The following is a 22,633-nucleotide window of genomic DNA, read 5'->3' on the forward strand; positions in this document are numbered from 1 at the left end:
CTCCTACTCGCCTCCCTTCTTTTCCCTCTCCCCTTCGTTTCTTTCTTCCTGGTAACTATGGCCGCCACTGATTCCCTCACCAACATGACTGTCCCTCACCTTTCCCCTATCAAACATTCTGCTTCAAATTATTTGGTGTGGCGCAATCATATGCGCCTTTTAGTGGCCCTTCATCACCTCTCAAGTCACATCGACAGCTCTTCTGTACCGCCGCCTGAGACCCTTACGGAAGATAATAAAACCAATCTGAATCTCGAGTTTGTTTCCTGGACTACCAACGATCAAAAAGCTGCTCTTCTCCTCCTCTCTTCCTTAACCGAGGAGGCTGCAACAGAGGTTCTTGGCCTCACCGGTGCACACCAAATCTGGACAGCCTTAGAAAACGCCTACAGTAATGCTTCGGTTGAACATATCCGGTCTCTGCGTGATTCTCTTCGTCAGTTAACTAAAGGTACATACTCTGTTATGGATTTTTCTCGCCTTTTTAAGCATATTTGTGAGCAACTTGCTGCAATCGGACACCTGGTTGCTGATATCGACAAACTTCATTAGTTTCTTTGTGGGCTCGGACCCTCTTTTGAGGTTTTCTCTACCGCCTTACGTGCGACCAAGCCGACTCCTCTATTTCAGGATCTTGTTGCTCAAGCAAAAAGTCATGAATTATTTTTACAATCTATCCATCGTACTGTCACCCCACCAGCCGCGTTTACAACCCAGAAACGACGTGACTTTGGTCGGGGTCGTGGCTCTTCTCCTCACGGTGGTTCTTCTCGTGGTTCTTTTACTAAGGGTCGTGGCAGCAATCGTCGCCCTCCTCACTGCCAACTTTGCCGTACCAACGACGACTATGCATCAGCTTGTCCGAACCTTCATAAGTATGCAACTCAGGCTCCTTCGTTGGATGATTCTTTAGCCAAGGCGTTCCATACCCAGTGCCATGTCACTTATGATACTCCAGACTGGACTGGACTGGACTGGACAGGTGATTCTTGAGCTTCTGATCATATGGCCTCGTATGAGGAATGTCTTCATCATTCTAGTCCTTACAAAGGTAATAATAAAGTTGTTTTTGGAGATGGTAAGCAACTTCCCATTACTCACACGGGGTCATATAATCTTTGCCATAATATTAAGCTATGTAATGTGTTTGTTGTTCCTAATGTTACCAAGAAATTATTATCTATAAGCAAGTTGGCTGCTGATCATTGATCGATGTCGTAAGATCGGTCAAAAATATAAGTTAAAAGTGTCCTATTCACCTTTTACTAGTAAAGGGCAAGTATGGTGTCGAATCCACGGGGAATCAGTGGAAAGTATGAAAGTTGGTTGTTTTAATTATCATCTATGTCTAACTTATTGCCTTTTGCAGTTTGAGAATGATTGTGAAAGCAAATGTGAAATTGTAGTTGTAAATAATAATGAGAAAAGGGACCAATCTCCGAGTTTTCAGGTTATGCAGAAAATCAGGTTACTTAGTTACAACCAGTTGAAAATCACATAGACATGATTTGTAAAACTTGTTTTGATAAATAATTAACGGACAATATATTTGATTGCAATGATCCACGATCGAAACCGAAAGATTGATGCAAATGAATAGTAATCCAGTTAATTACCAATTTTAGATTTCATAAACATTAACAGGTTCAATGATTAAAGGTTTAAAACAATGACATCCTAGAATTTAATCCCGGTTGTTGATGAGCAAACCAAATAATTGATGAACAAGAATGATTACGATAATCAAATACTGTTTAATCGAAACAAAAACAATAAAAACGACTAACCGAAAGATTAATCAGTTTCTAATCCAAAAAGTTGTAAACATAAGCAAACCCAATGTTCAGACACAAACCCTATTCCCGGAGACGGCCACGGGAAACCTAGCCGCTCATGACGTTCGTGCAATCTTCGATAGCTTGAAAGAGAGTTGAAGACATGATTGGTTCGGATGTTGCTTGGAAGATTGATGATTAATGGTGAATGATCGATGATGTCGAGTGATGAATTGAAAGCTCCCAAGAAATTGTGATATACGGCCGCCTCCCCAATTCCCTCGAATAATCCCCTTGAACGATGATTTTTGATTAGTTATCAAGGCCCAGAAATTAATGAAAGTGGCTGCCAAACATCGATCCATCCTAAAGCCCACCAAACACTTGATCACGTGCAAACCATGTTCCAACCGTAAACCTCATTTCCAAAGCGTAAACCACAAGTAAGAGTTTCTGTTTCTTTTATGTGCATTCGACCAAAATTGCATGCATGTCACACTGATTAGAGATGATGATTTAATAATTCCCTCACATGCATATGGATGCCAAAATTGTCCCTCATGTGTCTCTGCTCCACGTGATTGTTGACTACTTTCCTCTTTGCATGTGCAGTCAAAAAGTAGTCATATTCCCAATGTTACATAACATGATAATGCTGATCAAGATCAATGTTATTGACTTTGTGTGCTCCCACTTTGTTATATGTTAGCCGCCACCTCAAATTCACGTGGACATATGCTTTGATGTTGTCTGACTTTGTCTTGTGCCTCCAAAATGGCGGCTCCTCTTTATCTCTCAATATTCTCATCTCAAAAGTCCACAAAATATCTATTTCCTTTGAGCTATGTTTGGATTCGAACAACTCCCATTTAACGCGATATCTCTTTAATAATCATCCGTGCTTGTTCCGTTTCATCACCTTATATTCCAAACTTCACCGTTTTTCGCGTTTAACCTGCGAAACCATAAAACTCGTAGTTATCATATTTGAGACATATAATCACGTAAAACGAACTACGTCACGTAAGATAAGCACTTTAGCACCCGTATTTAACACTCTCGATCAATCATCCTGTTGATGTATTGTTTTCTCAACATTATTTTCATATTCAGGATCGGTTGACAAAACAGGTTCTCGCTAGAGGAATATGTGCTGATGGACTTTATGTGCTTAAGGATGGCCCGCGAGCTTTTGTTGCTGATGTTTCCAATAAAGCATCCTTTGAGTTATGGCATGCACGTTTAGGACACGTTTCTTTTGATGTGATTTCTGTTTTGAACAAGTCTGGTTTTTTGTCTGTTACTTCTTTGTTGCCTAAACCTACTATTTGTGCTTCCTGTCAACTTGCTAAGGGACAACGTCTACCTTTTATTTCTAATGAAAAACGTGCTTCTTTTCCATTAAATTTAGTCCATTGTGATTTGTGGAGACCTGCCCCTATTACCTCTTCTGATGGTTTTCGTTATTATGTTATTTTTGTGGATGATTACTCCAGGTTTATGTGGTTTTACCCACTTAAAACTAAGACCGACTTTTATTCGGTCTTGCCCGCATTTATTAAACTTGTTGAATGTTGATGCACTTGTGTCTGTACTTTGTCTGTATTCAGTCTATATGCAAACAATGTCCTTGTCAGTCCTGTAAGTTGACCAAGTCAACCGTCCTCCTGGTTTGACTTGGCCAACAGTTAGAATATTGGTTGAATATGTTCTGTGTCGAAGGATAGTTCATCGAAGGATAATATCTATCCTTCGATGACATCGAAAGATATGTTACGAAGGCTACTGTTGAACTTCGAAGGATATGAAATCCTTCGAAGTATTTGTGAATCCTTCGGAGACTTTGTCATCGATAGATGATCCTTCGATCATCTATCGGATCCTTCGGACCAGACATCAGATGCTGGGTATATATATACCCATGCAGTGTGTTGAGAATAGACACTGGAGCAGATGCACACCGAGAGATAGAGAGAAAGTTGAGAGCATTCTGTCCAAAATACACACACACACACTGAGAGTTTGCAAGTTAGATTTGTAAACATTGTGCTTGTAACCGAAACCTTCATACGTATTAATACAAGATTGTGTTAATCGGTGAACCCTTGTGTGTTTGTGTTTCTACTTGCTTCATCCCGGTTTGCTCGCTAGCTTGGATTCCGCACTCGCTAGTGGGTTAGTATAACAAGGTTTAGGTTCGTCATCCTCCGAAGAGGGACCTACAAGTGGTATCAGAGCCGTGGCTCTTTACCTTGTTTAAAACCGGGTTTGTTCAAGTTCTTGGTGTGTTTGAACACTAGGTTTAGCATCCGTTTTGGTGGTTTTTCTTGCATCTTTAAACTGAAAAACGAGTTCTAAACCTTCGGGAGTGTTTAAGGTCGGGTTGGGTAACTTAAAAACTTGTTTTTGAGAAACTTTAAATTTTCCGGCCATATTTCCGGTGTGTTCAGGTGACTGGATCTTTTGGATAAGGTTTGCCATTTTTGGGTATACTTTGTTTGAAAGTCAAAGTTGGTGAAAAGTTGTTGGCAGAACATCCTTTCTGCCGAAAGTTGGTATACCAACCTATCACCTTTCTCACCAACCTGTCACCTTTTTCAGTTGTGTCAGAAGGATTCGAAGGATATCTTTCGACATCGAAAGACCATCTTTCGATCAGGAAGGCTCGATAGATAATTATCTTTCGACCCATCCTTCGAAGTCAGAGATCTATCCTTCGAACCAGGGAATCTTTTCGAAAGACGGCTATACGAAAGATAAGGATATATATATACTCGAAAGATAGGGATCTTTCAAATAGTGAATCATTCGAGTTTGTGAATCTTTCGAAATCATTGTTAGAGATTCAACAGTGATCTTTCGAGCACTGTTGATCCTTCGAACAAGATTTGATCTTTCGATTGTGGTTTGCTTATTGTTAACTAGTTTCTGTGGTTTAGATCTTTCAAACAGGACCCTTCGGCTGTGTGATCTTTCGGAATATTCACTTAGCATTTATTTTGCTTATCAATCATGAATCCGAATTGGTGGAATCCGGCCCCAGACAGTGGTAAATATACAAGTTCAGGTTCCACTCCCTCATGGTGGGGTACACCAGTGCCAGACAGTGGAAAATACACGTCTACGAGTCTATCGCCTTCATGGGCCGAATCTCCGGTATCGACATCTTCTCAGGGAAATCAATGGGCGTTGGTATCGAATCAAACTCCGAGTATTCAGAGTATCTTATTGAGCGAAAGTGAAACAGGAAGTTTGAATCGACCTCCAAAGCTAATGCATCTAAACGAGTATCCGGGTTGGGCTGATCGTTTCCGTACATATGTTCTTGGCCAAAATACTGAGCTGTGGATACGTTTCACCACAGATTTCGATCAAGCTATCGAGGTTGCTGCTTCATCAACTGCTAGTTTTGCTGACCTTCCAGAGGATCAAAAGAAAACATATGATCTGGAGAAGAAAGCCTACGCCATTCTCACTCAGGCGTTAAGCAAAGACATCTATCATCAGTTTGTCAGCTTCAAGACTACAAAGAAGTTGTGGGACGGTTTGAAAACCAGAGGAGTAGGGAATGAAGCAACACGTCAGTTGCGTTATGATCTGCTCAAGAAAGAATTTGACGGTTTCACATGCATAGATAAGGAGTCTTTGGGAGACATGACAAGCAGATTCTATCATTTGCTTACTGAGTTGAATAATTTTGGTGTAACTACAACTCAATCAGAAGTGGTGAAGAAGTTTGCCGATGCATTGCCTCCTCAATGGAGTAGCTTCTTGGAAATCCTGAAGTATAACGGAGTGTTGAAAACAACAAATATCAACGACTTCGTTCAGCTTTTGGAAAACAAGGATCAGGAAGAAACCTTGAAGGCAAAGAGAGTTCCCGTGCCACAGAATCCAGAAATGTATTATGGAACTACAAGTACTTCTTCTTCAAAAGCCCTTGTGCCAAGCAACCATGGTTCACATGCACCACTTCAGACAGCTTTTGTCACAAGCACGGATATGTATGGAAATCCAGTGCAAGTTCCTGTTAAGCCACCTCCTACCACAGACATGTATGGAAATCCGATTCAACCACCTCCTCCTCCTCCTGCTCAAGCATGTTATGGAGGTACTTCATCTGCTGGTCAACAATCAAAGCCAGAAACAGTACGACTCAACACCTCAAGCTTCTCAAAAGTCAATGTTGAAGTAGCAAAGGAACACATGGAGCTGCTTAACACTTTGGTGAGTGCATACTGCGGGCTAGTTGAAGGTCAGATTGGCAACATTAATCTGACACAAGAAGACTATCAGCAGATTGATAAGGAGGAAATGGAGTTGATGGATATCAAGTGGGCCTTTGCTAGTGCTGTTAGAAGGGCAAAGGATTACATGGAGAGAACTGGCAGAACCAGCTTGGAGAGCAAGAAAGACACCAAGTATGGGTTCGATAAACAGGCGGTGAAGTGCTTTAATTGTGGAGAACGTGGCCATTTCAAGCGTGAATGTACGAGGCCAGCACAGCATGGGAATCAAAATCCCTTCAGAGGTCAAGGGGATAGGGCAAATCAGAATCAACCAAGGAACAATGAGCGTACACTGGTACCGGTTAACAACCAAGTGGGACCATCAAATGCTAACCAGGCACTTGTGGTTCAAGTTGATGAAGGTTGTGACTGGTCGATTCAGCTGAGTAGTGATGCCCCGGATAGAACAGCGTGTTTTGCTGAGGTTGTGAAGGATACTATTCACACCAGTGGTGGAGAATCTTCCGCCAATGGTGGTGAATCTTCTGAGGATGAAGACTCCTCTGGTGAAAGCAGGAGTTCCGATGAAGAATCCTCAAGATCAGGTGATGAAAATGTGGGTGAGATATCAGGTATTTCAGTTGATGCTGATATTGATGAACTTTTGGAGGAAGCAGCAGCAAGAACTGATAGAAGATCTATTCTGGTGGATCAAGCTGCGTATACTTCGTCTTCTCTCCATTCAGCCTTTATGGCTAATGTCGACGGTTCATCAAGTCAGGTATGTGTCGATGAACCCACTATTGATAAATGTGATGATTATGATAGATTGCGTGCTAGATGTGCTGATATGGAGAAAAGTATGTCTGAGTTGCAAGACAAACATGATGCTTTACAAGCTAGTTTGTTTGACTTGCAAGACAAACATACTACTTTGAATGAGAATTTGAGTGACTTGCAAAGTAAGCACGAAGCTTTGCAAGAAAAATATGATGTGACATTCATCCACAATCAAAAGTTGACTGTGGATCTTTCAAAATGCACAGAAGCCAACATGTTTTATGAAAACCATGAAAAAGAATTCAAGTCAGTAATTGAAACATTAAAGAAAGATAAAACTGAACTGACAAAAATGGTTTCCAGAAAACAAACTGATATTAATTTGTATATATCTCGTCTTGAGGATATGCAAAAAGAGATGGCTTGTGTGAAAACCGAAAGTGATGCGATCCAACTTAAGCTAGACAGTTATTTGAGCTCTAGTTATGTGCTGGATCACATCATTGACGTTCAGAAAGCGAAACGGGATGTCACGTGCATAGGCTATCAGAAGTGCCCACCACCAGTGAGACATAATTATGATGCCATGCCTGATGAGGAGGACAGGGTGATCTTTGAACCATCTGTGCCTCTAGATGTGAAAGAGTTTGCAGCAGGACTCGGATACCAGAAAGAAGTATCCTCAGATTCAGATGTGTCAGCAGATACATTTGTAAGTGCTGAACAGAATCAGGATCCTCCTGTCATTATTGAGGATGCTGATTTGTCTGATGATGAATATGATGATGCTGTCAAAGCAAAGTCTGATGCGGTTGTCAAGGATGAGGACATACCTCTTGAGAATTACATTCTATGTGATCCTCCTGCAAAACCCGCTAAGACTGTTGCGATCGAGTCCATTGCTGAGAAAGAGTTGGAGAGTGTGAATTTGCTGTACACTCTGGTTGGTGATGAAAAAATTTATTCAGACAAAGATTTTCCTATTAAGAACGTTAATCAATCCTTAATTAGTAAAGTCTTTGAAAATTCGACGAGTAAGTTTTTGGGAAAGGCAGGACCTAATGTGACGGTTACACAGTGTCCTCCTATTCCAAAGGCTGAAATTCGAAAACAGTTTGGCAATAAGAAATTACCAACAGTGCCAAAACAGCAAACTCACATCAAGCCAAAAGGAAAGGCACCAGCTCAAACTCAAAAGAAGCCGAATCAAAAGAAGAAGAAAAATGTTAACTTTGTGAAATCGACGGGAACAGACAAAATGGAAAAGTTTGAAAACCAATCTAACTTGGATTTTGTCAAGAAAGCTACAGTTCTAAAAAGAAATGAACAAAACAGTTCAAAGCCTAGTACCTCGAGTTCACAAAGTTCAACATCATCGGCTAAACGATCACATGATTCTTCGGGGTTTGTTGAACGAAGATCATGTTTTGAGTGTGGAACCATTGGGCATATAATTCAGAATTGCCCATATCTTCATAAACTGAAAGAAAAAGTTGATGCTCCCCGTGACCCAATGACCGTAGGTGATCTGTTTCTGTAAAACAAGATCCCCGCCTTGTAAAAGAAAGGGAAAAGAAACAGAAACGCCAACAGGTCAAGAAACTTGAGAAGGTAATTAAAACCGATGTGGTTCAAAAACAATCTGTTTCTGTAAAACCAGACAATCCAAAAACTTCCAACAACAAAGAAGTTAAAATTTTAAAGAACAATACTGGTAAACCAAAACAGACCTGGAGACCAAAATCGGTTACTGAATCAGGGGGATCATCACAATACACCAACCATCAAAGACAAGAGGTTATTGTCATTGATGAAAATGGAAGACCCAAGACCACAATGGCTTGGGTCCCCATCTCCAACTAATCATTTGAGTTCATGTGCAGGGTGTTCCAGGAGGAACTATCAGTAGTCATTGGATTGTTGATAGTGGGGCATCCAGGCACATGACAGGCGACATGAAGCTTCTCTACGACGTCAAATCTATTAGAGGAGGTTATGTTGCTTTTGCTGGAGATAAGGGTGGATATATAACTGGTGAAGGAATGATATCTAACGGGATTGTCAGCTTTGACAAGATCAATTTTGTGCAACAACTTGATCACAATCTTCTTAGTGTTTCTCAAATCTGTGACAAGCAGTTCTCAGTACACTTTGATGCTAATGGATGCTATGTGCTGAAACCCGGCTTCAAAATTCCAAAAGAATGGATTCTCTTGTCGGCTCCAAGGATAAATGATTTGTACGTCCTTGACATGAGCCAAGCTATTACTACGTCTGCACAAGCAACTTGTTTCGTTTCTAAAGCCACAGAAAAAGACACTATCTCTTGGCATAGACGTATGGGACACATTCATCTTCGCAAAATGAATCATTTGGTTTCAAATGAATTAGTGAATGGTGTTCCTCTCAAAAATTTCCATCTTCAAGACGTCTGTGTTTCGTGCCAGAAAGGAAAACAAACAAAGAAGAAGCACCCTACAAAGAAGATCAACACGGTGGCAGTTCCTCTTGAACGTTTGCACATGGATTTGTTCGGTCCTGTCAAGCACAAGAGTATTCGGGGTGATCAATACTGCCTAGTGATAACTGATGATTATTCAAGATTTTCTTGGGTTGCATTCATGGCACACAAGAGTGAAACCTTTGGCATTATCAAAAACTTGATCATTCAGATTGAGAATTTGTATAAGTTGAAGGTTAGGCGGATACGTAGCGACAATGGTACTGAATTTAAAAATCATTCCATGACAGAGTTCTGCACTTCAAAGGGTATTCTTCATGAGTTTAGTGCAGCTTATACTCCTCAACAGAATGGCGTCGCTGAACGTAAGAACCGCACATTGATCGAGACTGCTAGGACAATGTTGGTAGAGTCGCAGTTGCCCATTCCATTCTGGACTGAAGCTGTAGCCTCTGCATGCTATACATTGAACAGAGTCCTTACAGTCAAAAGGCACAACAAGACCTGCTTTGAGCTTCTTCAAAAACGGAAACCAGATTTGTCTTATCTTGAACCGTTTGGAGCTCCATGCACAATCATCGATCCTAATGGAAAGTTTGGGGCAAAAGCAATTGATGGATACTTTCTTGGGTATGCCACCCCTAACTTACGAGTCTATAATCTAGAGACTAAAAGGGTCGAGGAATGGTCAGAGGTCAGAGTACAAAGGCACACCTTGCCAGTTAAAAATCCGGGTCAACCTTGGATGTTTGAGTACGATGACTTCTTCAATTCGATCAATGTTGAAGCCGTTGAAGATAGTGCTGCGGCAAGGATGTTTTTCGAGAGTGACAATGCAACAGTTTCACCGGTGGTTCGTCCAATTCTTGTCAATCAAGAACCATCCTCTTCGGTGAACAACAATACTCTCGACAATGAGGATTTTCATGATGCTGCCGAGTTGAACGAATCTTCAGAGGATGATGAATTTCTAGATGCAGATCAAGAAGCCCCTACAACAGCAGTTCATGGTACTTCTGAGGGTACTCCTCCAGTGGATACCCATAGAACAGCTGAGGCTACTGCATCATCTTCTTCGTCAATTCCGGGTCTTGATTTGGTTGTTGATCTTAATCTCAACAACCTGGGTATAAATATTCCAGTTCCAGATAATCCAGGAACTAGGATTCATAATACCCATCCTCAACAAAACATCATTGGAAACGTGCAAAGTGGCATTCAAACGAGAAACATGTTGCGGAACAACAACAATGCAGGCTTGTATGCGGCTATTCGAGAATCCGGGCAACAGAATGATTGGTCTTTCACGTGTTATGTCTCACAGGAAGAGCCAAGAACGTGGAAAGATGCCTTGAAAGATAACGCTTGGGTGGAAGCAATGCAGGAAGAGCTGCAACAATTCCAGAAGCTGGGTGTCTGGAAACTCGTAGAGAAACCTGCTGGATACAAGAAGATTGGTACCCGTTGGGTTTTCAAATGCAAAAAGGATGACCGCGGAGTTGTTATCCGAAACAAAGCACGTTTAGTCGTTCAAGGTTTTCGTCAGATTGAGGGAATCGACTACAACGAAGTCTATGCGCCTGTTGCACGTCTCGAAGCAATTCGAATCTTTCTAGCCTATGCGTCCTTCAAAGGATTCAAGGTTTATCAGATGGACGTGAAAAGTGCATTTTTACATGGTGTGGTTGAAGAAGAGGTATACGTCGAACAGCCTCCAGGTTTTGAAGATCCTATCCACCCCGATCGGGTTTGGTTGCTCAACAAAGCTCTCTATGGTCTTCATCAAGCACCACGAGCTTGGTATGCAACCTTATCTCATTATCTGCTGGAGAACGGTTTTCGAAGAGGTCTTATCGACTGTACTCTTTTCATCAAAGAACAAGATGGAGATCTTCTTCTGGTTCAGGTATACGTTGATGATATCATTTTTGGTTCTACTAATGATGTCTTGTGTAGGAATTTCGAGCGAATAATGCAGGATAAATTCGAGATGAGTGCTATGGGGGAAATGACTTTCTTCTTGGGCCTGCAAGTACAACAAACAGAGTCTGGGATATTCATCCATCAGACTAAATATGTTGGCGACATCTTGAGCCGGTTCCAGATGTCTGATGCAACACCCATTGGTACCCCATTGCCAACGAATCACGGAATTAATCCTGACTTGAAGGGAGAAGCTGTTAGCCCCTCAAACTATCGCGCTATGATCGGATCTCTTATGTACCTCACAGCATCAAGGCCAGACATAATGTACCCAACGTGTCTACTTGCCAGATATCAAGTTAATCCAAAGCCCTCCCATCTTGCAGCTGTTAAAAGGATTTTTCGTTATTTGAAGGCGTACCCTGACACCGGTCTGTGGTACCCTAGGGATAATAACTTTGACTTGGTCGCTTTCAGTGATTCTGATTTTGGCGGATGCAAAATCGACGGCAAATCCACAACGGCTGGATGTCAGTTTTTAGGAAATCGCCTAGTCACATGGCAGTGCAAGAAGCAGACATGCGTCGCTACATCAACATGCGAAGCTGAATACATTGCTGCCTCAAGTTGTTGCTCCCAAGTTCTTTGGATCCAACAACAATTGCGGGACTACGGTTTTGAATTCCTAACTACTCCCATTTACGTTGATAATTCTGCTGCTTTAGATATCACTAGAAATCATGTGCAGCATTCAAAGACCAAACACATCGAAATCAAATATCACTTCATACGTGATTGCTTTGAGAAAAGGCTAATCGATGTTGTTAAGGTCCACACCGATGACCAGCGTGCCGACTTGTTTACCAAGGCATTTGACAAATCAAGATTTGACTTTTTATTATTGGTAAACGGCATTAAGGTCAAGCAAGAGTAAAACCAACATCGGAAAATCATTTTTGTAAATATCTTTGTGTTTTAAATTTATCTTAGTTTATTGATTTTAGGGGGAGTAAATCCAAAAATCGGAAAATCCAAAAACATTGAAAAATTTCAAAAACACAAAAACAATAGAAAAGCAAAAATGAGTTTCCTGGCGCGAAAAAGAGAAAATGATAGTACATCAGTGGTCTATCCAAACCTCTTTAAACCTTAAAAGAAAAACGATAAGCAACTCTATATAAGATGTATCGGTAGGCTCACAATCATGTTAAAGTGTGCAGGGTGATATAAATCTTAATCGACTGAAGACCAGGTGGGAACCATTCATTGGCATATGGTCTTAGTACCGAAATTTCGTTTGATAGATTGCCGAGGTTCTGAGATATTCGGTCTTTATGCTGCTTATCATCTGGGTATCATGGTTGTATCTTTTACCGAAAAATAACGGGGACGCAAGTCTAGATCTTCCATGATACTATACATACGTGTACATATTACATACTGCATTCGACCTCAATAAGTGATAAACAATCACATGTCCAAATCAAATAAGTGATAAAATATCACATTTTTTCAGGTGTCAAGTTCGTCTCTCTGCTGTACGGAAGTACTGACCTGTTCACGGACTTGCACCTGTGCCTTCATGCATATGAAAATCAAGTTCCTCATCAATAAGTGATTATATCACATAGGGCTTGTTTTCAAATCAAAATAAGTGAGAATCTCACATCATATACGGTCAAACAGATGATAATCGGTATACTCACCGGTAAGATGAACCCTCGTGCATACCTTGATACGGGAATGTGTCGTGATGTGGATGAACACCGGTCATGATTACATCATATACGGTCAAACGTATCTCCTTGCCATGATTACATCTGATAAGTTGAGTTTAAGTGGACAACAATACCGATAATTGTTATAGGATGCTTATCTTAATGTTAGTTAACTGAACAATAAGAGTGTTTTGGTATGACCGTACACTGATATGATTCTCTTACCCTCGAAACTCGCAAAAAGAATGTCTGTATATATTTATTTACTGCTTTCAGTCTTTACATTTGAAAAATACAAAAAGCCAAAAAGATTTTATTTCTACTTTATTTTCTATCGTACGATGTTGGAGCTCTAGTCTTCGTTGCCTGAAACCTGAATGAAAACCGAACTGACTAAATCTTCATAAACGGTCGAAATTTGCATGTTTTGAAAGTTGAAAATTAAAATTGATAAATTCTTCTAAACTTTCAAACTGTCGGACGGTGTTTGATTGTGACATGGTCATACGTGTGTCATTATGTTTATGATTAACTATATTCCAAGCAGTTGTTCTCATTATGCGTTTAGATTTCTTGCATGTGCAGATTCTAAAGGCTAGGAGAACATGGTCGATGACAAGCTTTGGAATGAAGACACGACGTGAAGGCACTCAACAGATGAAGATGATCGAGTTGCCGCTGACCACCATCAACACCACAAGGATCTCACTTCATAAAGATCAAGTATTTCACGAGCATAACTCAAGGGGGAGCTTATGTTAAGGGGGAGTTTGCCAACACACTTCCTACATGATACGGGTAGTTTGTTGATACACTCTCTGCTTTCAAGACGTGAAGACTTTGAAGATCCTCCGACATTGAAGACTTGAAAGGACATCAGAGTTTTGAGAACTCGAAGACCAAAGACCATCGAAGTTCGAGACGAGTCTACAACTATAGAAGATAAAGACAAAGCTACAGCCAAGGGGGAGTTTGTTGATGCACGTGTGTCTGTACTTTGTCTGTATTCAGTCTATATGCAAACGATGTCCTTGTCAGTCCTGTAAGTTGACCAAGTCAACCGTCCTCCTGGTTTGACTTGGCCAACAGTTAGAATATTGGTTGAATATGTTCTGTGTCGAAGGATAGTTCATCGAAGGATAATATCTATCCTTCGATGACATCGAAAGATATGTTACGAAGGCTACTGTTGAACTTCGAAGGATATGAAATCCTTTGAAGTATTTGTGAATCCTTCGGAGACTTTGTCATCGATAGATGATCCTTCGATCATCTATCGGATCCTTCGGACCAGACATCAGATGCTGGGTATATATATACCCATGCAGTGTGTTGAGAATAGACACTGGAGCAGATGCACACCGAGAGATAGAGAGAAAGTTGAGAGCATTCTGTCCAAAATACACATACACACACTGAGAGTTTGCAAGTTAGATTTGTAAACATTGTGCTTGTAACCGAAACCTTCATACGTATTAATACAAGATTGTGTTAATCGGTGAACCCTTGTGTGTTTATGTTTCTACTTGCTTCATCCCGGTTTGCTCGCTAGCTTGGATTCCGCACTCGCTAGTGGGTTAGTATAACAAGGTTTAGGTTCGTCATCCTCCGAAGAGGGACCTACATTGAAACACAATGTTCGCTAAAATCAAGGTTTTTCAGAGTGATGGTGGTACCGAGTTTGTTAATCACACAGTTCGTCAAATCTTTAAGGACAATGGAACCTTTCATCGATACTCTTGCCCATACACGCCTCAACAAAATGGGCGTGTTGAGCGGAAACACCGCCATATTGTTGAAACAGGTCTTGCCATGTTGTTTAATGCTCATGTTCCGGCTTATTTTTGGGTCGATGCCTTCACCTCGGCGAATTATATTATTAACCGGGTGCCATCTTCTTTACTAGAGAACAAGTCTCCATTTGAAGTTTTTTTAACTAGGTGCTTCAATACTCCAACTTTCGGGTCTATGGTTGCCTCGTTTTCCCTTATTTACGAGACTATGCAAAGCATAAATTAGAACCACGAAGCCTCCCATGTGTCTTCATTGGCTACATTACTGTTCATAAAGGCTTTCGCTGCTTAGATCCAGCCACTAATTGAATCTATATTTCGCACCATGCTTGCTTCAATGAAACTTCTTTTCCATTTGAAGGTAATGTTCACAAACTAGACTTGCAAAAATTAGGGAATATTTCACAGAATGGTAACCAAGTTTCAAAAGTGTTCTAATTAGGTCATTGGTGTTGTTTTTGTCTTTATTAGATAACTTATCATTCAAATCGAGCCATGTCTTTTTTTCCATGTGTCAAGAAAAAAATGGAGCATAAGATGCTGGTGTCGAATTATTTTAATATATGAAATTATATTTATTAAAAATAAAAACCATTTAATTACATTAAAAATTAAAAAAACAAGTTACAATCCACGTCATCACTCGGCGTTAGCATCAAATAAAAGAGAAAAAAGAAACAAAAATTCACATCACCACGGTTACCTATGAAATTGATGAAAAGACCCTTAATTTTAATGAAGAATGAATGTTGAGTGACCTGATTGGAACACTTTTGAAACTTGAGTGACCTAACTGAAACACTTTTAAAACTTAGTTACTATTCTACAAAGTTACCCCCAAAAATTAACCATTACTACTTTCTGTGATGAAAATTCCTACCCCACTCCATCCCATTTACCATCACAAAAACCATCCACACCAAGCCTAACTACAACCGACCTTAATAACCTTGGCCTATCTCACGTTTGCCCACTTTGTACCTCTCCTGACCCACCTTTGCCAACCGTTCCACCAGGCCCAATACCCACCACAACCTCCACTTCAAATACCCAAGCCCATCCTTCGAGCCCAACCCACTTATCTGAGCCTTCTTCGCCTTTACAACCTGAGCCCACTACCGAGCCTACTGGACCATCCTCTACTTCACCCGAACCAGCCCTTATGCCCAAACCCATCCCTCATCCACTTCCACCCGTGGCCCACCCCTTACCCTCAAACTCTCACCCCATGACAACTCGAGCAAAATCAGGAATTTTCAAACCAAAGTATATTGCTGATATTGCTTCTCTCAATTCTTATGATTTGCATGCTACCTTATCATCTAATAGTGAACTCGGTGGCTTTAAATCTGCGGCTAAAAACCCAAAATCGATGGCAGCAATGGTTGATGAAATAAAGGCCTTACAACATAATAACACATGTACGTTAGTTCCACGCCCATCTTCAACGAATATCGTGGGATCTAAATGGGTGTTTCGCACTAAATATCACTCTGATGGGACCGTTGAACGGTATAAGGCGCGACTGGTGGCTCAAGGTTTCACTCAAGTCCCAGGGATAGACTACTCGCATACTTTTAGCACTGTCGTTAAAGTTTCAACAATCCGCATTTTGCTCTCCCTGGCAGTACTTAATAACTGGAAGTTGCGTCAACTTGATGTTAAGAATGCTTTCCTAAATGGAAATCTAAATGAAACTGTGTTTATGGAACAACCACCTGGATTTGTGGATTCTAAATATCCGAACTATATTTGTAAAATATCCAAGGCCCTCTATGGTCTAAAACAGGCTCCGCGTGCTTGGTTTCAACTTTTAAGCACGTTTCTTACCTCTTATGGTTTTTCTTGCAGTCGTGCGGACACATCTCTCTTTGTTTTTCGCAATGAGTCTCGCATTATGTATTTGCTCGTCTATGTTGACGATCTTATATTACAGGAAATAATGACACTGCCATCACTACCTTTATTTCTCGTCTTCATCATGAGTTTGCCATCAAAGACCTTGGGGATCTTAATTACTTTTTGGGCCTCGAAGTTCCCTATAGTTACACTGGTCTTTTTCTTACTCAAGCAAAGTATGCGGCATATATTCTTCTTCGAGCACAGTTACTTGATGCTAAACCAGTCAGCACTCCCCTTGCTCCGCATGAGTCGTTTTCAGCAAATGGTGTTCCTTATTCGGATCCTACTCTTTATCATTCCTTGCTTGGTGCTTTGCAGTATTTGACTATTACCAGGCCAGATATATCTTATGCTGTAAATCAGCTCTCACAGTTTCTTCAGCATCCGACTATTGATCACTTTCGGGCAGTCAAACGTCTTTCACGGTATGTCAAAGGTACTATATCCTTTGGCTTGACCTACAGTCGTCCTCATTCACCCTATATCATTGGGTACTCTGATGCTGATTGGGCTCGTTGTCTTGATACACGTCGCTCCACATATGGCTACTCTATTTTTCTTGGTGGAAATCTGGTTTCTTGGAGTGCTAAGAAGCAGCCATCTGTATCCCGATCCAGTTGTGAGTCTGAGTATCGGGCAATGGCAAACACTGCTGCTAATTAGTTTGGATTACACATCTTTTAAGGGAACTACATGTGGTGCCGCCTGATCGTCCTACGTTGCTATGTGATAATAAGAGTGCTTTATTCATGACTCAAAATCCGATGTCCTATAAGCGTGCTAAACACATTGATTTGGATTATCACTTTATTCGTGAATTGGTCAATTCTGGTAAATTATATACCAAATTTGTTCCAACCAATCTACAGGTGGCTGATATTTTTACCAAGAGTCTTTCGCGCGCTCAATTTGAAGTTTTTCGTGACAAGTTATGGCTTGGACCGCCGCCCTTTCAATTGAAGGGGGTATTAGCAGAAAAGATTTATAATATTTGTAATTATTGTATTTATCTTGTTTCCTTTTTCATTTGATTTAGTCTAGTCTCCTTAATTATGGGAGAATTCTTTGTAACCTTTATTATAAATACATACTCAAGTCCCTCAATTATTCATTGAGGTTGATCTTAACCATCTCTACACCAATATTAACTTAAATTAAATATCTCTATATATAATATTAGTATCTAAAAAATTGTAGGTATATGATATCTTTTTGTTATCTGGTCTGGTTTTATACGGTTGGTTTTCGGTATAAATTGTAAACCAAACCGCTCGCTATGATCTAACCGACCCACCAAAAGGTAAGTAAAAAACGGAATCAATAACCGGTTCGGATGGTTTCTCGGTTCGAAAACGAGAATGCTTTTCTATATGAAAACTAATTGATGCGAATGTTAAATAGAGCAAGAGCAAGTAAATTCCTGTATATGGATGTTGAACCATCATAGTCATTGGGGTGAAGATTTCTAACTCTTTGTAAAAGTACAATAGAGTGGATCCAAGAATCTTTAAATCTATGTATTTGGTATATATTTATAACATGTAGAATTGATGGATCACGACAATCTGTTGAATATTCGGGAGGAATTTATTCAGATGTCAAATTGACAATTATTATGATCACTTATATAGTTGTGATCTTATTCACACAAGAAAATACAAACTTAAGGATCACAAGTAACTTGGGTATTTATTTAACTAAACTTAAAGCTGTATTCCCAAGTAACTTGGGTATTTATTTAACTAAACTTAAAGCTGTATTCCCCATAATTATGATCAGATACTAAACACACAAATCACACATGCATGATGTATTAATAAACCAAAGAGATCGATCGAGACGTGCTTGTTTCTTCTCATGCTTTTGCCTTCTTCTGTTTTTGAACCACTTCAATTGCTTGTGTTGCATTAACTGGTGCACCATTGGCAACTTCATCTTCTTCATCAACATTGATTAGGCTTCTTTTGCGTGGTTCCCAATCCTCAGAAAGAAACTTTTTGAACCAAAGTGCTGATTTTTTCGGGTACCTTTGCAAATTGTTCTTGTAATCAACATAGTTCATGCCGAATCGAACAGTATACCCCGAACTCCATTCAAAGCTATCAGTGAATGACCACACAAAGTAACCCATGACCAAGGGCTTAGTCCCTTCCGAGGTCAATAGTCGAACACTGTACAAAGTGATGACAATTAGTAGCTAATATAGCAGTTGAGTGAATGTTGGAAAATGACCAAGAAAGTGATCAATAGCTTGAAAACATTAATAAACGGAGAAAACTCTTTATCAAAATCTAGCCAAGTGATCATTGATCATCATCACTTAATGAACATAGATAGTTTTTATTAAGTTTTTATGAAACTTTATTGTTTTTGTTTAGACAAAAGATCAAATACAAAGTATGATAAATGGAGTGGAAAAAAAAAACGCGGTGACATTTTCGTAATTATTTTACACGTAGGGTAATTATCAAAATTACTCTACAAATGATCATGTAGGGTAATCTTGTAAAATGATCTTACAGGGTAATTTTGATCCTGTAGGGTAATTTTGTAGAGTATCATAATTACTCCACAAACGATCTTGTAGGGTAATTGTGATCTTATAGGGTAATTTTGATTTTGTAGGATAATTTTGATCTTTGCAGGGTAATTTTGATCTTGTAAGGTAATTACGATTAAAATAATTACGAAAATGTTACCGCGTTTTTTTTACTTTTCCATATCACTCGTACGTTTTGTACGATAAGATACTTTGTACGGGATCTTTACTCTTATTCTTTAACATATTTTCTTATAAAACTTTTTCAATTTTAGTAAACTAATATTTATAAAAACAGTTAAATAAAAAATTGAGACACTAAAGAGTTTTAGAAAACTAATATGATATTAGAAACCTTGTGATAATGACAATTGATAATAAGATATAGCAAGTACACTAAATGAATAGACACTAACGAATTCACTCTTCTGATGGCTTCAAGATGCCATTTGATGTATTTAAGGCGAAATTCGTCATTTCGAACTTCTTCATAAGTTTTTCCATCATCATTCTTGTCCGGAGCTCCTGTATCGAAATTACCATCATCAACTTAGAATTGATGAGTATCAAATAGGATATGTTTCACTGCCATATTTAAATTAAGTAATTTTTTCTTTACCATTCTCAGTTATTACAATATATTTTTCAACTTTGTAGGCTTGCTTAATGTGATGCAAGAGATCGACAAGCTCATGGGCACAAAGATAAACCCATGATCCATCAAAAGCCTGTAAATAAAGTCATGTTAGACCTTTTTTCATAACTTCAAATTCATGTTTCTTTTTTTTATATAACTTCTAGTAAGGTTGTGTATCTTACCACCCCTCCTATATTGTTTCCAAAGGGATCTTTTCCTAAAACATGAGAAAGAATTCAGTTAATAATTGACAAGATAATTTTCGGAAAAAAAAATGTCGCCCCAGACTAATGATTTTTTTTAAGGTTTTTGTCACCTGATGCTTCGTAGTGACAATCGCTAAGAAATCCAGTCGAATGACTAGAAGAAGAATCTTTAAATTTAGCGAAATTTGCAGTGTAGTAGTTTATTCCCAGAAAATCATACGATTGTACCAACATTTTTTTCTGGTGGTCAGTGAATACAGGCAAATAACGACCCTGCGGATGGTGGTGAGATGGAGTCGTGGCAAATTTGTGCACGTTTTTCGGCCAATCACCGCTTGTTAATGGCTCCATAAACCTACCATAACATGCAATTTTTTTATGTTAGTTAACTTTAGCACACATGCAAATCAATCAAATTTAGGCCTTGGTGTGAAAAGTTATGTGTGCTTACAATCCAAGCATAAAATCATACGCGTACTCGACAGCTTTGACATCCTCTTTGCAATGCTTACCACGAAAAGGCTTGAAGAAGTTGGTGTCAAGAGTTATTCCTACTTTACCTTTTTGAACATCCTAAAAAATCATGTTTGATGTAAGTAATCACCTATACCACATATATAAAAAAGTAATGTTACTTGTTGAAATATTATATGTTAACTTGTATACCTTGAAATCCTCTTGATACTTTTTATAAGCAGCTGAATGACAATTAAGCAGATTGTATGCTACAATATATGGCTCGGTTTCAGGGTCACTGTCTTGGTTCTCTCCACCCCTACCGGGTGCAAAGGTACCTTGTACATAACCAGCGTAGGTGAATCTGTAAGGCTCGTTTAATGTCACCCAGTTCTTGACGCGATCACCAAACTCCCAGAAGCAGATTTCCGCATAATTCACAAAGTCGTCGCTAATAAATTAATGTTTAAAAAAGGATTAGGTAATAATATATAAATAATCTACATACACAAATAAACTAGCTAGAAAATATAAACATGCACGTACACAATTTTGGAACTTAAGAAACCCATGTATTCTTCTTCCAAAGCATTAGGAAGATCCCAGTGGAAAAGAGTGACAAATGGTTCAATGTGATTGGCTTTTAGCTCATCTATTAACTTGTTGTAGTAGTTGATGCCTTCCAAATTTTTGCCCATGCTTACTTTCCCACCTGTTCAAACCCAAGTATGTCTTCAAAAAATTTGATCAAAGGTAAGGTGTCTCCAGTGTTCGGATCGCTGGTTAAGGCCTTAAAATCGATTGATAAAAAATGGATAACATATAAAATCCAAAGTTGGTAAAATGGTTATGAAAACTTTTATAAACTAGTCGCCTTGCGGTGCAGGGGCGTAAAACCGTGTTATCAGCGGAGATAGGGTGGGGACGTAAAACCATGCTAAATAGCAATCGAACGACGACTAAAACTGAGGAAAAAAAAGTAAACCATAAACTAATAAAAAAACTAAACTCATTTAACTTTAATAAAAATAAAAGGTTATAAAAAACCAAACATTTGTTAAAAAATTGAATGCCATAAAGTTTAATTAGTATGAAAAAAAACCACTAAACACAAAAAAGTTACTATTCCTCACCATGTTGTCTATATATATATATAGAGAGAGAGAGAATATTAAGTTATATATTTATATCACCTGGTAGTATCCTGGACCAGGAAATAGAGAATCTGTAATACTTTACACCCATATTTTTCAGCAACCGAACATCTTCCTGATACATTTACGTACATTATAATCAAATAAGTCATTAGTTAGTCTGTTGATGTCAATGAGGATTCACATGATGGTTGCATTGTATTTGACACAAACATTTATTATCATGACCTACAACACGATATTTTACCTTCATTTTGTGGTAACTATCAACAGTGACACATGCATTTGAGCCGTCCGCAATTTTTTCTACAATCGGTAATGATATATTGTTATCCGTTTTATTAAGTACTGAAGCCGTAGATAAAAAAAATTATAGTATTTTATAGGGAAAAATCCCGATCACACCCTTTGAAAATTTTCTGGGTCCACCACTGGTCGAGATAATATACGTACCGGGGTGTCTTAGGGTAAAGCAATCCCAGATCTGTAAGCCTTTACCGTCTGCATTCCAAGCACCTTCAATCTAGAAATCCAAAACTAACAACTTGATCGAGGTTTCCACTTAACGGATAAAATCATGTTAAAACAAATACGACATTAATTTTGTTAATGAATCATTAATTTTTGTACAATATATGCATGAGTACGTGTTGATCGATTAACCTGATAAGCAGATGTTCCTACTCCGAACATGAAATCAGCAGGAAAATCATGACGTTTGACATTAGGATCATGGTTGTAATTATTATCAGGGAAGATGATAATCTGTTCTTGAGCCATTACGAATCAAATAAGGAGTCGAGAGAAAATCTTTCAATTCGTAATGGTAAGGAGTGTTGAGAATTTGCATCATATGGTCCAATATTTATAGCCACCCACCCATGTTCATTTGGCATGACATTATTTTATCAACCTTGTACAAGTCACGATGAATGGTTAAAACTCAAAATTTACTAAAAAACACTCATCAATGCATGTCATAGTTAAATTATTTAATTTTTTTTAAAGGCAAATGGTTTAAACTAAAATTCTGAACTACGCATTTGCTCAGATTTGAACC

The 22,633-nt window shown here is 39.1% G+C and overlaps 1 protein-coding gene across 1 annotated transcript; it reads right to left on the reverse strand.

Moving 5' to 3' along the window:
* Positions 1–18,296: 18,296 nt before the first annotated feature.
* LOC110900369 (beta-glucosidase 24) lies at positions 18,297–22,403 on the reverse strand. Its single transcript, XM_035982483.1, has 12 exons — positions 22,237–22,403; positions 22,027–22,096; positions 21,821–21,879; positions 21,613–21,688; positions 20,966–21,131; positions 20,630–20,870; positions 20,415–20,536; positions 20,046–20,318; positions 19,940–19,991; positions 19,740–19,848; positions 19,537–19,645; positions 18,297–18,752 (listed from the first exon to the last, which is right to left on the reverse strand). The coding sequence occupies exons 1-12, from the start codon at positions 22,351–22,353 to the stop codon at positions 18,437–18,439; spliced, it is 1,710 nt and encodes a 569-aa protein (XP_035838376.1). The 5' UTR covers positions 22,354–22,403; the 3' UTR covers positions 18,297–18,436.
* Between the last annotated feature and the right edge of the window lie 230 nt (positions 22,404–22,633).

This window comes from Helianthus annuus, chromosome 13, assembly GCF_002127325.2.
Source record: "Helianthus annuus cultivar XRQ/B chromosome 13, HanXRQr2.0-SUNRISE, whole genome shotgun sequence".
NCBI classification, from domain to species: Eukaryota; Viridiplantae; Streptophyta; class Magnoliopsida; order Asterales; family Asteraceae; genus Helianthus; species Helianthus annuus.